This window comes from Centruroides vittatus, unplaced genomic scaffold (assembly GCF_030686945.1).
Source record: "Centruroides vittatus isolate TY-2023 unplaced genomic scaffold, ASM3068694v2 contig_854, whole genome shotgun sequence".
Classification (NCBI taxonomy): Eukaryota; Metazoa; Arthropoda; class Arachnida; order Scorpiones; family Buthidae; genus Centruroides; species Centruroides vittatus.
In genome coordinates, this window is record NW_027122558.1 from 3,523,008 (window position 1) to 3,540,777 (window position 17,770).

Sequence of the window (17,770 nt, forward strand, 5' to 3'; positions counted from 1 at the left end):
GCAATAAAATCATTTTTTGGCAGTTAATATCTCAAAAATCATGTGGTTTGTAAATAAAACTGCCTTTGGACTTGGAAATTTGTTACTTTCCTGGCTTTTATGTGTACATATCAAGGGAAAGTATTGGAATTATGTTAAATTTGATTCTGAGTGTTTTGAAAATCTCCTGAACCCCAAAAAATAATAAAATGTAAAAAAAATTACTTATGTGTTTGTATGTTTTGGTGTCTATTTTCTTTAATATCTATTAAATTTTGGTGGTTAAAGGTTGAGTGGAATGGGAGATGGAGGGGATGGGTTTGTGTCATATATTGAGAGGGGTCAGAGTTAATGAAGAATTTACTAGTTATTAGCATTTACAATTTTTTACAAAACTAAGAATGCTTAATTATGAGGATAGACATGTCATTTTATAATAAATAATATAAAAAGATGAAATTTTATTATAAAAATAACAGCTGGGAAAGTTATGCAACTTACTGCTGGGTTTTTTGAGTCAATATTTTTGTATTTTATGTTATTGAGTGGAATATTGAGAAGAATAGTATAAATATTCAACTAACATTATTTTCCAAATGTTCCCATTTAGTCATATTGAATTTATTTTGAATCTTAATTATTAGCCGGACATTGATGTGGTCTACTGCAGGATTCACTTGTGTGACATTCGCTACTGGTGCTTTAGCCTGGTGGGCCCCTATTTACATGACATATGCATCAAGCATTGAAGGTGAAAATAAAACTGAAGAAATGTAAGTTTTTGTAAGTTAATTTCTGTATTTTATAAATTATTTTTGAAAAATCATTAAAACTATAAAAATCTGTAGTTGAAACAAATATTCTAGCTTCTTGTTCCATTTTAATTTTTTGAAACTTTTATTCAATAGTTTATATTGTGAAATAATAATAAAAATTTTATTGTTTTTATTTGTTATATTGCCAATTTCTCTCCTCTTTCTATAATATTCAAACAACCATAAATATCTGTTAAATAATAGCATCATTAGTATTGAAATCAGACATAAAGAAGTAGTAAACATCATCAATTTTATTAAAACATTATTTCTAAAAATCATTCCATTTATTTAACTTAATTGTAAAATTAATATGTTTCAATTTGAAATCAACATGTTAGTTTTCAGAGACAGTGTTTATGTTTTTTTTATAAATATCTCTACATCAGGGATGATTAATATTTTAAAAAACTCAAGTGGTCTGACGTGATGTTGTAAACCACATTTTGTAGAAGCCTTGTCGGAGACCTAGCCTTATCTAGAATAGGTCTAAGAAAACTCAATCTTCAGAACAATTGCTATTGTTTCCATGCTTCAACTCCATATTGCACAACAGTATTCACTCTTCTACTTACCCCCACTCTCCTTCCAGATATACCAATCGCATGATCTTTCTGGAAGTGCTGTCTGAAGCCATCTAGTCTATCTCCAATCATCTTAAGGAAAGCTGTGTATATAGTACAAAAATTTTTATTATGCCATATTTCATCATTATGTACATTATATTTTATTTTTTGAATCTGAATATCATTGCATATAGATTATTTCTTTTTTAAAAAGTTGTTTGAGTAATCACATTTGATTTATGAAACATATAATAACCTGACAAAGATCTCTGAAAGTAAACCTGATGCTGCTGAGAGGTCTGTAAGCAGTTTATGTCCCTAAATCAGTTATGACATGTAGTTGTGACACGTGGACAACCTTTAGTGTATTGCCTTCGAGCATCTTGGTCACATTGGAATCATCGCCAAAACCTACAGATAATGCATTCAGTTTCTGGAACACTCGTCTCTGAGTTTGGCCAGCCTCTAATGTCTCTATTATCCTGCCACGCATAATGTCATCAATATGTCTTGTTTAAGCCATAATTACTATCCACAAATAGTTTTTTGTGGATTCAAGGTGATGATAACATTTTCACGAGCAATGCAATAACGAGCTCTTACAACACCAATCACCTGAACTGATGGAAAATGCTGTTATACTGATTCCCTTAAGAGTAAATTTGCACACACCTACAACACTTCCTTCAGAAGTTGTCAAAAAGCATTTCTATTTTCATTTTGTTTCTTTACAACAGCAGCAGCTAATACATGTACTCATGAATTAATAAGTTCAATCACTCTTCTACAATGCTGCTGCAGATTTTACAAGTGGCACACTTAATCACTTATTCTTTCTTCTTTTCATTTGATGACACTACATACATCTAAAAGAGGGTTGTACCCATTGGACAGCTTTCTTTCAAGGACACTGAATGAAATGGTGTTGAGAATACTTGAAAGATTAGTCTTGCCAAGACATACTTCTAACTTCAAATTATACACTAGATACACAGTCCTTCCAACAATAATAGAACAAACATACAGTGATTGCCTAGAAACTTTTTATTATTTTCATGTGATTTTGATGAATAAAACAGAAATTTTGATTAAAAAAAAAATGAATACAATTCAACAATAGCATGTAAATGTTCGAATGAACATGTGAATATGAAATTCAAATAATATAAAAAACAATAAATATATAAATAAAAATAATATACATACAATAAAAATAAACAATTAATAGAGGAAACAAAATTTAAATCTCAATAGGTGACCTCCCCAAGCATTGGAAAGGGTATTGGAATTGCGATGATTAATGCATATGGATTTTCTATGAGCTTTATAAATTTCTAACCTCTCTAGGTGAGAAAGAGTTTATTGTAGAGGTAGGTTTGATAATTTTCACTTCTTCCCAATTTATCTGTATGTCTTGTTAATGTAAATAGGCTGCTAATGCAGTGTTACAGAGGTTCTTGTTGATTGTACATTTGTGCTCCCTGATTCTTTGTTGTAGATTATGTCCAGTGGCACCTATGTATACAAGTTTTGTCAGAAAAAATTGGTCATTTATTGGGATTTAGTAGATACTTGGTACAGAGTTGTCATCATATGGAACCTTATCATTTCTTAAAATTTTGAAAGTGGTTGGGTTACATTGCTCTACCAGTGTAAGATTGTTTAGAGTTTGTTGCTTTCTTTGCTCTTAAAGTCAGGAAATAATTTAAGACAACTCTTTTTCTGATACATTGATATCAAGTTAGTTTTTGCATTTTGATTTGAAATGTTGCAATTATTCATTTTATAAATTGAATTGGATACCCATGTCATGCTGCTGTCTTTAAGATGTACTTGAGCTTCGCTGTCATATCAAGGATGTTGGTACAATGGATATATGCTCTTCTTATCAATGATCTGAATGCAAGAGTTTAATGTGCCATGGGTCCACAGAGTTGTAGGGGATTAATGTGTGTTGAAAAGTGGACTTCCTGTTTATCTTGGTAATTATTTCCCCAAAGTTGGATGAAATTGTAAGGCCCAAGAAATTTACTGATGTATCGCTTCTTCACATAATTGCAGGGATAAATCATAAGGGTTGTTGTTTAATGCTTGAAAAACTATTGTAGGTTCAGTATGAAAAATTTATTTTAATTGTAAAAAAAATATTAAACAGACGAAATAAATATTTGAGTATTTCTATAATAAAAATTGAAAAAATTATTATATTTAGGGTCAGCTTAATTTTTGGTGTCATAACTTGTATCGCCGGAATAGTAGGCGTTACATTGGGTTCTTTATCTGCGCAGTGGTATAGACGACGTAATCCTCGTGCCGATCCACTAGTTTGTGCTTTTGGACTGTTAAGTAGTGCTCCTCTTGTATTTCTTGGAATTGTTATGGCTCACAAATATACGATGCTTTCTTGGGTAAGTAATGAATTATAAATTAAATTGTAGTAGTAGTAAATTTTCAAAATTGTTATTTAGCATAAAGTATCTAAAAACAAATCCAAAGTTTAAAATTTACTGCTTAACTGAACTGTTATATTTAAAATAAAATAAATTAGAAAAATATTAATACAGTGGAAAATCAATTACCCAAATTTTATTAACCAAAATAGACTTTGGAAGTGTACAAATTCCAGAAATTTTACATAGTAATGATTGTTGGGTTTTTAGGCCTGTTATTCAGTTATCTTGTTATCTACATTACTAGTATAAAACAAAGCCTGATAATCTAAATCAACCTCAGCAAAACAATTCAAAATATATCTCTAAACACCTTATTTGGCTGCTGGGATTTGCTTTTATGTTTGCCAATCCCCATACAACAAAGAAATAATAAACCTGTTAAAATAAACAAATAAAAATAGCAAACATAAAGGGAGTAAAATAATTAAATATAATAAAGTAATTTTTTACAAACAGCTTTAAATTTAGTGAATTCAAAAAAAGTTTATCTTTGATTTTTACAGCAACCTACTTACAATAAACAAATGATTTAATGGTAACATTTAGATGACAATACAGTGTGTGTAAACATATAGTATTTCTAGTATTGATGGAAAGGATATGAAAATAAACATATTGGAATGGAAGTAAGCCATTAAAATATTGATAAGTACAGTAGAGCGTCGTTTATCCGAAAGCCGGTCAACCGAAAGCTTTCCGGTCGGACTGTGTCGTGCCGAATCGAACGTTTTTGATACTAGATTAACTTCTAAAGTATAATTATTTTGTTTTTATATTTTTCAATATATTTATTCTGTTTGTACAAAATAAAGAAATAATTTTTAACAATACAGTAGCCTCGATTATTATAAAAATTTTCGTTAGGCTTAAAATTGACGAAAATTCAATGCGAAGCGACACGCAATGGAGAAAAATTTCAACACGGGATAGGTTAATATATTTTTGCGTACGTAATCGGTTATCCGAAAAATCAGTTATCCGAACAACCCCAGTCCCAATTGATTCGGATAAACGACGCTCTACTGTATATATCCGATCGAAATATTTAATACATTTATAGAAATTAGGTGAACTTTGGCAAACTCAAACAACTTCTGGGAAGTCTGTGAATAAGAGGTTAGAAAGTTTGTACAGTAAAATATAAATTTTAGCCAATTCTGAATTAGGGTTGATGGAGGGGCAGAAGCCCAAATAGATAAAGCATAGTCTATTATTGATTGTATGTTGGTGAAAAATAATGCTGTGTGTGTGTGTTTTTATTAGAAATTATTTTAAAGTTTTGCCATAGCATTTCCTTATGAATAGAGACTTGCTTGATTAAATTTTCAATATTCAATTTGAATCAAATATTACACCTAAATCCCAGAGTCTGTCAACAATTTCCAATTTTTGATTATAGATAAAAAAAAACAAAAGGCGTTGCAAGTTGGTGCTCTTACTAGGCTATAAATCATTATTTTAGTTTTGCTAGAGTTTATTTGTAGGTTTAACTTCTTAAGTAAGGAATTAAATTTATTAATATTGCATTTTAATGAATGATGACAACTATTGGCAAGTTTAATATCGTCAGCATAGGCGTTTATGAATGAAGAAGGAATACTAGAGTGTCTTATTTATATTTAGGATATAAACAGTAGATTATTAGAGATAGAACCGTGAGGTATATCTATCGGTAAAAAATGTGCAAAGTAAAAATCCGAAATCTCAACCCGACAAGTACGTAAATAGAAAAAATTGTTAAGCCAATAAATTCTGAGGATAATTTATCTAATAGAGTATCTAAAACAATTGAATTGAATGCTTTTGCAATATTGATGTATGCCACACGTAAGAAGTTTTAACTCTAATTTCGAAAGAATGAACTGCCAAATCTTGATGAGCTTGCTTATAGTAGAGCAATGTTTTATACCAGAATGTTGAACGGAACATAAATGGGAGGAAATCGGGTAGTAGATGATTTTGTACAAGCAGATTTCAAATAATTTTAACATGACGGGCTAAAGAAATTGACAATAAAATAATTTGGAATGATACAATATCCACAATTACTTTTTTTTTCTAAAATGTGTAATTTTCGTTAGACTTAAAATTGAAAAAAATTCAATGTGAAGCGACATGCATCAGACAAAAATTTCAACATGGGATAGGTTAACAATAAGCTGAGGGTGTTTTATTTTAGATTTGGAAAATCTAGGAATTGTTTGCCAAAAAGTTTTAGGATCATGTGCAAAGTAGCTAATAATTTTTTGAAGACAATTGAAGTGTTGGAGTTTACATTCTTTTTGATATGGCTTAATAGTAACATGTTACAGGGTTCTGGGATTTCCATCTCTTTTCCATTGGTGTCACAATGTTCTAGAATAGTTTCTTAATTTTTCAAAAACCGAAAATGTCATTTTTGACTATCTATATTGATTCTTTTGTATGATAAAAAATTCCTTTAAAGAGGAAGTAAAAAGATCATATATGTTTTTTATTTTCTCTAATACAAAAATCCAGGTCAAGAAGAAATGACCAGTTACAGGAACTGAGATAAGTAGAGAGTTGATGCCATTTAACTGCAGACAAAATGGGAATATTAATACAACCATTACCATATGATGGAATGCATTGATCTTTATAGATAATTATTCGGATAGCACTATGATCTGATAAAAAACCTGAAGTTGGGTAAGTTATAATTTGAGAATGAAAAGAAAACACCAAATCCAAAAAAGCATTACCATGGGAGGGAAAAGAAATTTTTTGCATCATTTAAATGGGAGTATGAGGGTACCAAAGATTGCCATGTTAGTTAGATTAAAATCACTGTAGACTAATATCAAAATTGTGTAAAAGTTTAAAAGAGAGAAGGAACCACTTAAGGAATGTATATTTGGTAATATTCTTTGGATGGTGAGTGTAGATTATAATAACATAAAACCAGAGACTATCTATTTTAATAACTAAAATAGAATCTTGTATATTTTAAGGACTTTCAAGTGGTTAGGGAAGCCACTATTATTCCACTGTCATGTTGAATAGTTTGGAAAGTAGATATGGAATTAAAATCCAACGATTCAATTATATACAAAATATAAGAGAACGGTGTCTCCAAGTTTCTGTGAAAATAAAAAGTGTGTAAAGATCATTTAAAAAGGTGTACAGATTTATAGGATATTTCATTAAGGATTTTACAATTTGAAGAAACAACTGGATCATTTTAAATAAAATAAAAATTTTTCAGGAAGACATTAAAATTATTATGTTAAAAAATGAATATCTTGCACTAGATAGGAGCACCAAAAATGCATTAGAAGGAGATAGAGCCCAACTTTGTTCAATTAAAAGGAAAAAATTTTATGATAAGAAAAAAGTAAAACAAAAGTCAAAGACTGACCTGAAAAACCAGTGGAACAAAAATCAAATTTAAATGAAAATCAGGAGTTAACATCAGGCTCTATCTCCACTGTGCATGAAAAAAGCTCGAGCTGTGATCGGTACTTTTATCAAAGCAGTAGAGCGAGTCCACTATCGGTAAGGGGTGCACCAGTACATTATTATACTAAACCAACGTTTTCCAAAGTGGTTCCTAAGGACCCGTAGGGGTCCTTGGAACTGCATTCGTGTCAAATTAAAATTAATTTGGGGGGATGCATGGACAATGTCAGGGGGTCCACGAAAGACTTAATAAAAAGTAAAATGATTGTGACTCGTTTTCATTACTATGAAATTAAAAATAAATACAGTAGTACTTTTGGAATTTCTAATTTAATTTTAACTCTTCAAATAATTGTAAATTAAAAATTGTCAGATTATCAAAAACGATATTAAAAATAAAAAACAACCTGTTAAATATGTTTTACTTAAAATTTACACATCAGTTAAGTACTTAGTAGTTATTTTTATGCTATAAATCTAATTTTATTTAATTATTCAATAATATTTTTATGTTATAAATGCAATTTTTAATTTTAACTGTATTAAATTTAAATATAGAACAAAGTACTTTTTAATTAAAATATATAGTTCATTTTATACAATTTATAATCATTTATAAAAATAATTTGCTATTGTCACAGCCATCATGTTTTAATGATGCTTATTGTAGTTCACACAGTTGTTCATTTTGCTGTTCTTGTTTTGTGAATGAAGGCAGGAATCAAATTGGCTAAATGAAAATAAACACTTTTTGAACAAAGTTTAGAATTCTCCACACTGAACGAGAACTGAGCAAGTAAACTTTGAATAAGGATTACGGACATTATAATTTGAGAATTTGATTGATTTTATGGACATTAAAATTATTGGTTAACATTACCTACGGTTCCAAAATGGCGGCTCGTCTCCGATTCCGGCAAATAGAAGAAAGAAAACAGTGGAGACGCACGTTCTAACCTAACCTCACCTATTCTAATAAATTACCATAATTATTACCAACCAAATTATTAGAATAGGTTAGGTTAGGTTAGAACGTGCATCCCCACTGTTTTCTTTCTTCTATTTGCCGGAATCGGAGACGAGCCGCCATTTTGGAACCATAGGTAACATTAATCGAATTATTTTTTGTTCAATGTTTTTGAGTTTATTTTTACATTCATTATTTTATTAGTATTATTTAATACATAAAGAAAATGAAACAATTTTGCCGATAAGTAGTACAGATATATTAAATTTAGGAAGTTTCCTCTAGGTACTTCATTTTTCATTTTACTTATTTTATAATTACATCTACAGTGTAATGTAATAGAAAAATGATGTTTTAATGTTTGAGATATAACTTCTAAATGTCATACCGGTAAGTGTCATGCTTTAACAAATACTCTGGACACATGAAGTACATAATCATGAAAGGTTTTATTTTCATTTCAGCAATTCTCTTCAGAGTTTACAGCATTGTCTGTTATCTATATGCGTGAAATTACAGTAACTTCTTAATTGGGTTTGAAAAACTGAATAGAATTGGGAATTTTTATGATCATTAAGTGTTTCTATTTTGTTTTTAGGTATTTATTTATGAATAGTAAATGAATAAGTTTATATTTTAAATTATAATTATATAAATATCTAAAAGAATTTTTTTAAAGCTTGAAATAATTCTGTTGTAAAATGACGATAGATACGTAATAACGTAATACTGTAATACCTCAAACATATGTACGCTTATATTCTATATAGTTAAAGTTGAAAAATTTGTTTCCGAATGCAGAAACATTTTCAAAAATAATTTATTAAAGAATTAGAAGTTATGATAATTATAATGGAATTGTTTTTTTCAAATATATTTGTATTAGTTTATCATTTAAAAATGATTTGTAATTTGAAATGTTTAATTATCATCAAATTACACTCTGTACGAGTTTCTATGTTTTTTATATTAGAATTTAAACCAAATATTTATATTTATTTTTACTTTTATAGTTTTTAATTTTCTGTGGTGAAACATTATTATGTATGAATTGGCCAATTGTAGCTGACATGCTGTTGGTAAGTGTAGTGTTTTATATTATATTATATACAATATAAATCACTTTGGATGAAATATTCAAACTAATCTGATTATAAAAAAATACATATAACTGTAATAAACTTTGATTCTTTAAATAAATTATATCCTTTAATATAATGAAAATTTTTTATTACAAATGAACATTTTTGACTACTTTTAGCTCTGTCAATAGAATCAAGAACTGAAATTTAAAATGTAATATTGTATTTGTTATTTATACAGGTATCCCTTGTATAACGTGGTAGTTACGTTTAAAAAAAAATAGCGTTATGAAAATCCATGCTATACAAAACAAAGGACTAGTGCAAAACATAGGGTTAGATTCCAAAAGTTAACAAAAGTATACTATTCTTTTCATTACTAACAGAAATATCTCAATATGTAATCAGTTGAAATACCATTAATTTTGTTAAGTAACTTGAATAAAGGTTGGATGTCATGCCAACGATTTTACTGATGCGAGAGAAAATTTACAAAACGGCGTTAAAAAACACTTTAAGAAAGTTTTTATTATCCTGCTAGTACTTTTGACGTATTTATTAACGTCATCTCCGGGCAGATTCGTAACGAAATATATTTTCGAACAAACTTTTTAAATCGGAACAAAAATGGCATTAGCCGCTCGGAACAGAACAAATTTAAAAAATTTTTAAATTTGTTAATGAAGCATGGTTAATGAAAAGAACACAGAAAAATGTTTTTAATGTGAAAGTAGTCAAAATAGTGGAAAAATTGAAAAATTGTGAGAGAGTATCGAAAAAGTTGTCTTGTTTGTATTAAAAATATTTTTGTGTTCTTTTTGTTAACTATGCTTCATTATTAGTCCCATATATTAAAAAATATATCAAGGGTAGCTCTACTTTTGGCCACTACTGTACAGTTACTTAACAAAATCTATTTGAATGGAATCTTTCTTTTCAGTTCAATCCTTCAGAAAGCCCGTACCTTCAACTTATACGGAATTGAAGTTTGAAGAAACACTTCTAGTCATCTATCTTTATCTCCAACTAACCTATTAGTTTTATCTATACTTTGTTCATAACATAATTTCAATATTTAGAAGAATGATCACTTGATTGGAATATTACACCTAAGTACTTTTAGTCATCTATTATCTCAGATAAATTATACCGCAAATATCATCTACTTCTCTTAGAGTAAACACACTGCCATTAAAACAAACCGCCATTAAAACAAACCAATAAATTTTGATTTATTTGCATTATGTAACAATTGTAACTTACTACTAATAACTGGATTTATTGATCCAATAACAAAAACTTTTTAAAAATTTAGCAACAGACTATTTAATTACATACTAATGTTTTTGGTCTTATTAAAAGACCTTTTCCAGGTGCTCATTACAAATTATAAAATAAAAATTTACAAATTTGATTGAAATATCATAAAATTTTAAATATTGATGATCAAAATATCAAATCCTTTGAATGCCAAAAAATGTAAATTCTAAAATTCAGAAATAAATAAATAATAATAATAAATAAGATAAAAATTAGATTACAGTCACTTTTCCACTTTTCCTGTACTTCATACATGGATTTCTACACAGTAGAAATTATATCACATCTCAGGAACTAATGCATTTTCCTTTTAATGCCACTTTATAGATTTTTTAAAGTTCTGTATTTCATATCCTCCTCATACACACCGGGGTGTATATTAGATAAATACAACACTTACTTGAGCCTGTGACCGGTGTGAAAATAAACGAAATCAAATCAACAAATGTTTTCTGAACACCTTCCGTGTCCTTCCCAGGATAAAAGGTTGGATTCTTAAGTTCTTAGACGTTCTGTATTTCTTAAGTCAGTGATGATATATATATATATATATATATATGGAAAATATCTGTAAGGTATGTGATTTTCAGGATGGTTGAGGAAGTGCATGTAGAAATTTGCATGCTGTTCTTAGTCCATAATATAGATTATTATTTTATTATAACAATTTCATAGAAAGAATTTAAACCTGTAAATGTACGAGGTCTGTTCAAAAAGTTTCCGAACTTTTTGAATAGCACACCTCCAGTTGGTTATTTTTTAATCTGCTTGGAGACGTTGTGTCTGCAGAAACCTCTTGAGTAACCACCTTCAATCCGTTTGTTGATATTTTGTTTTGGTGATTAGTTACGGCTGTTTATGTGAAGGGGTGTTTGTGGGGTTCGGCAAAAAATCGGATTTGCAGAAATGAGTTCTTTGAAGGGGCAGGGTTGTTCTGTGAAATTCTGTGTGAAACTCAGGAAATCCTTCATGAAAACTTTTGAGTTGATTACCAAGTCTTAAGGTCTTATTTTGGGGTGGGTGAAACATCCCCCATCCCAAAAAAGCTTGACAAGTTTGCTCAAATGTTAAGGTACTATTGACTGTTTTTTTTGTTTTTTGTTGCAAGGGGATTGTGCATCATGAAAACCTACCTACAGACCAGACAGTCAACACAAAGTACTACCTGGGGGTTATGAAATGCCTAAGAGACAGAATCAGGCAAAAACGGTCCAAACTTTGGAGGAGCGGCGAGGGGGTTTTTTCACCACAACAACACGCCGCCTCATTTGTCCCTCAGAACTCATGAGTTTTTGGTAAAAAAACAAGACCGCCGTGCTTCCACACCTACCCTACTCAGCTGACCTGGCCCCATGTGACTTTTTCCTGTTCCCCAAACTAAAAAAACCCGCTCAAAAGAAAAAGATCTGCCACCATTCCTGAGATAAAGAAAAATTCAACGGAGGAACTTATGAGCATTTCGAAAGAAGCTCTCCAGGACTGTTTCAAAAAGTGGAAACACCATTGGGATAAGTGTATACATTGGGGAGGAGACTACTTTGAAGGGGACTCCTGACCAGTAAATTATAAGTGAAGTATTTTTTTTCTAATAAATAAAAGTTCGGGAACTTTTTGAACAGACCTCGTATGTGAGAAATGGAATACTTTTTAAAGACATAATGATGTTTGAAACACAACATTTGTGAAGATATTCAAAAGTGATTTAGATGAAGATCCAGAGAGAGGATCGAAAACATTAGTCTGTATACAGGTGATGACATACTGGAATTTTATTTTAAAAGTTTTTAAAGAATTTCAAGTACCTACATACAGACAGAAGTTGTACTTTGACCTACAAAAACCAAACTTTTCCATTACTTTATTAAACTTGTTGATCCAACATTTTGATGCATTTCTCAATCTGTGCAATGCTCTCTTCAATTTCAATGTCTGTTTTTAAATTTTAATGTTTCTGGTGTATTGATGTATACATGTTTTTCTAGATATTCATTTACAAAGGCATTTGGGAGTCCGATGTAGCTTCCATTATGCTGTATTGCCACGGAAAGTAAAATTCTAATTGTAGACATTCTACAGACTGGCATGCAGCAAAATTCTCCTTTTTAATATGGAATTTAGAATCCTGTTGTTACTGACCTGGGTGCCTTTGTTCTGTCTTCTTTGAGTTTAAATATCCATTTTGTGTCTATTGCTATCTGGCATTCAGATAAATCTGCAGGTGTTCATATTTGAAGTTTCTGATGAGAGTGATTCATTCTTTATAACTTTCCTCCACTCTGGTGATTTGTGTGCTTCTTCCTATGTTTTAGGTCCTTCTGTCAATGATGATAAACAATATCCAGTATAAAATTCAAAATCATTTAAATGTGAAGGTTTCTTAATGTTTCTTCTGACTTAATTTTTTCCCTTTTGTCTTCTCTTTCGTCTTTTAGCTTGTTGTTATTATTACTTCCCAGTATTCTTCCATTTTCTTGCTTTTCTTCTTCAATACTGAATGTAATAACAGTTGGGGAAGATCACTCCCTCTTTTATTTGTTTTGGTCTAGCTTCTTCATTCTGTATATACTCCGTACAGCCTTCATCAAACTGTACATCTCATGATCTTACTATCCTTTCTTCTGTTGTGATCCACAACAGAAGTTGTGCAGATCATGTTTAATAACATCTTACGTGCATTAAACCTTCCCTCTCATTGGTGGGCTGTAGCTCATAGTGTATTCAAATAATATAACCTTTCATATTGTTTGAACTGAATTTACCACCATTACCAACTGAAGTCTTTTCATAGTACAACCATCTTCATTTCTTGAATATAACCTATCAAGTTATCTTCTGCTTCATTCTTGTTTTTTAACAATTTAATGATGACAAAATGTGAGAAGTATCTAAAATTCTCTGAAAATACTTTTCATTATTATAGATTGTGTAATTGGTCCACCTATGAAGCTATGCACAAGGAAACCTATGGCTGTAGAGCCTCTTTCATTACAGTAGAAAGGAACTCTAGAAGACTTTCTTTCAATACACATTGAGCATATTCGATTCAAAATGTTTAGTTCAAGCTGTCACAGCACATCTTTTTGTAATTGATCAAGATTTTGATGTTAAAAATCACTTTCAGCTGCAGATGACACACTTTTTTAAATTATATTGACCACTTTCAAAGTATAGAACCTATTTATTCTATTAAATTCCAACAAGAAATTGTTTTCAAAATTGTATATTCCTTCTCCATCACAATCTTATGTCCTTTTGAGGTCATTTTTGAGACTGACAGCGAGTCGTAATATTAGGAACTGTGAGTGCCTCAATGATAATGGTATGTACTACAACTCACCACTTTTGGTTACCTTAAAAACTTTACCATTAGCAATATAAGTAGTCACTTTGTGATCCAGTGACAAAACCTTACACATGAAGCATTCAAATTTTTGTTTAACAAAATGATCACTCATTCCTGAATCCAGAACAAACATAATACTATTTGAATTGCTTTTCTAGTTAGAGATGTTTGCTGCATACAGTGAAATTTGCTTCTCTACCACAGGTTTGTTTGCCTTTATTACAAACATCTTGAACTTCTAAATCTTTATCTTTGTAATAACCTGGGCTGAGAGTGTCTCAGCCCAGGTCATTTGCTTTCACATACATAGCAACCTCTGTTGTTTGCCTTGAAACTGACTTTATTGGTTTCTGGGTATAAGTTATTATTTTCTTTAAGGGATTTTAATTTTCTTGTCTAGTAATCTTGCTTTGACAAAATCCATTTTGTCTTCTGCCACCGCATCATACTTGGAGGGCAGGGACAGTAATAGATACACATCATCCCCTTCTTCAATTTGGGATCTGAAATCTTGAATATCTCTGATCGTATTGAACTTTAGAAAATGGTCGTTCAGGCTTTCCTCCTTACCTGAGTGCAGGTTCAAGAGTCATTTCCACAATGTCTATTTAGTCAACAAGCTTGTTCTGACAAGTATGTCTTTCAGAGCTAGTAACTGAACTTTTTCCATTACACAACCCTTAATTATATCTAAATGCTTATTGGATTATTACTGACTGTGCCTTGACATCTTTTACCATATACAGTCAAACTTGGTTATAATGAACACGGATATAATGAATTTACGGTTATAACAAGCAAAATGCCATAAGAATTTTAACTTGTGTTTATTTCTGTATATTTTCTCACTTATAACGAGGGTACTTCACACATATACTGAGGAAATTTTTAGTAGTTATGCAAACACAAATATTTTTAATTGTTCAAGAAATAAGAAATGTGACACTAAATTATAAGAAGAGATAAAACTGAAAGGGTTACTTAGTTTTATGACCACTGGATAATCACAATGCTAAGCTCTTAAAAACGATAGGAAATCAACAAGCAGGTTAAACTCTTGAAAAAATATACATAATAAACACAGTGTGAAGAATTTGTGCATAAACCATAAAGATGCCGCTTGTTTATAAATTTTATGACTTACATTAATTACAGATATATTTATCACTTAACTTTCTTTTTGGAGACCATCCCCTTTTTTCTTGATTTACTTCTGACCATATTTACCTAACCATTACTACAATTGTAAAATTACCATATACTTATAAATTAGCCCTTATATTCTCATATAAGGGTTAATTTATGATGTCTATGAAGAAAAGAAAATGTCTCTTGGTTTACAAAAAAGTAAAAATTATTCATAAGTTAAAATGTGGTGACATAAATGTTGAAGTGTGTAGAAAGTTTTCTTTGCCATTTTCAACAGTATCAAAACATGAAACAATCAATTTTAAGATTTGTAGATTAAAAAAAAACTAACTGAAATAGAGCATATTATTAATTAGTATTGTTTTTAATTACAAAAAGTAAATTGTTTAAAATTAATTATATTGTAGTTTATGTAACTAGTAATAAAAACATAATATAATGTAATTACATATATATATATTTTTTTTAATCAACTTATTTAGAATCAAAAATTAAAAGATAGATTTCACTAATTATCAGTGGTGTAGTTACAAATTTTGTCACTCGTGGGGTACCCCCTACATGTTTGCACTTGAAGCAGCCACCATTTTTGCTAGTTACATTGCTGCTCTTCGCGGATATAATGAGTAGTGATTATAACGAGGAAATCTTGCCATTCTCCTAATGCTCGTTATAACCGAGTTCGACTGTATTTTTTCTTTTCGGCTTTCTCATCTGGTAGATCACTGTAAATCACGTACTTGCACTGTTTCCTTTATAGAATAGATAGAATTTTAAACTTTCAGTTGTTGAAATTGTTTTCTCTCAATACTGGCACAACTGTTGTAATGCCTGTTAGTTTTGACCACTCGACTAAATGAACTTAAAAGTTTAAAGTTACTAGGGTTCTCTGGGTCCATAACCTGTTAAAAATGAATAAAGAATGTACAAAAAAACTGTGTTTAATAAATGAACAAATACAGAAAGAACAGCACAAGCCTTCTGTGCTACAGAAGATGGCAGAGCACAGCAGAGTGCAGGAAGAAAAAATACCCCCTGGCAGTTGAGAGGAACATAGTGCAAAGTTCACATTCCCTGACAATCAGAACTCTCATACTGGCAAAATAAGTAAAGGTTTAAAAAAACCAATATCCAGCACAATCATGTAAGACAACTAACATTTTTACTCGTGTTAAATGGGCATCTTCAAGCTAACTGACCACCACAGATGTTAAAACAATGGGGTTTGCCATACATGTATTAAGAAGGGTATATTTTGTTTTGTTTTGACATACATATTTATGCTGTATATTGGTTTATTTTGCCTTTATTAAGTATAACCAGTTTTGTATGATTGTTTATTCTGAACAAATTACATTATCAATCTTATTCCTGATTTAGCTCCATGAATCATGTTTTTTATTATGACTTATTTTTATATAATTAAAACACAGTCGATGCTAGATTCAGAAATCTAATTAAAATATAATTTTTGCTATAGATACTTGTTATTTTTGTTGTAATTTTTAAAGGAAAAATGTTTAAAAATAAAATGGCATTGAACTTATTTAACTTTATATAACTAGTTAGGTTTTAGCTAGTTATTCATTAATTATCTAGTTTAATTAAAGTTCTAATGTATTTTTTTGATTTCAGTATGTTGTCATACCTACTCGAAGATCAGTTGCTGAGGCATTTCAAATCTTGGTATCACATGCCTTTGGTGATGCCTGTAGTCCCTATATAGTAGGAGCTGTAAGTTTCTTTAATGATTCTTATTTTAAATTACAATTTTGTTTATATATGAACTTAAATATTTATTGAACTGTTTAATTAAATTTTATTAATAATAACTATGCTAAAATGTTTTTTTAACTTTTATAAATAAAAGAAATGAAAAATACTTTATGTAGTTCGTATAAAGAAAATAATATAAGAATTACTATCAAGGAAGATACCTTATATATTAAAAAGAAACTGAAGTTTAGATGGAACATTGTTAGCATGGTAATCCATTAATCAATTAAAATGAAAGAAAACAATTCAGCAGCTTTAAAATAATTATACAATAGACTAAAATTAAATAAATGAATAATTATATAATTTTTACTTGTATTAAATTATATCTACCAGTTTTATTTGAATAATTGCCACAGATACTACTGAATAGAATTTCCTCAAAAAACTGGAACAGTATATATAGATTTGAACATACATCTAAGCACTAATTTTTCAGCAAATAAACGTAAACAAACTTACACTTCGAACATTTTCGGCCACAAATTTATTGGCCTTCTTCGGGAAAACAATGGGAAAAAAACGTTCTATAAATAGAACAACGCCGTGTTGTAAATTTCGTAAACAGCTGTGACATATTTTATGAGTCTAGATAGTGTTTCCAAGCCATTGAAACAGGAATGACGTTGGTGTTGATGCAGATTCCATTCCTGCTAGCCTTGTAGATCTCCACTGTCTCTAAAATTTTTATAATTTGAAATTTACAATGCGGCGTTGTTCTATTTATAGAACACATTTTTTCCGTTGTTTTCCTGAAGAAGGCCAGTAAATTTGTGGCCGAAAACATTTGAAGTGTAAGTTTGTTTACGTTTATTTGCTGGAAAATTAGTGCTTAGGTGTATGTTTGAATCCACAGATACTACTTTGAACAGCATATTTTCTTTGTGGTTACTGCTTAAA

General features: G+C 30.0%; 1 protein-coding gene across 3 annotated transcripts in view; it reads left to right on the top strand.

Annotated features, from left to right (window-relative positions):
* The window catches only part of spin (Protein spinster), a 67,500-nt gene that overhangs the window by 29,255 nt on the left and 20,475 nt on the right, over positions 1-17,770 (top strand). For all 3 annotated transcript variants that reach the window (XR_010881907.1, XM_067279164.1, XM_067279165.1), the window contains exons 6-9: positions 624-752; positions 3,573-3,768; positions 9,214-9,279; positions 16,730-16,828. Coding sequence is in view for 2 of the 3 variants with exons in the window: in XM_067279164.1 (XP_067135265.1) it covers positions 624-752; positions 3,573-3,768; positions 9,214-9,279; positions 16,730-16,828 (490 nt within the window). In the remaining variant the exon portion in view is untranslated. The remainder of the gene's footprint in view (positions 1-623; positions 753-3,572; positions 3,769-9,213; positions 9,280-16,729; positions 16,829-17,770) is intronic.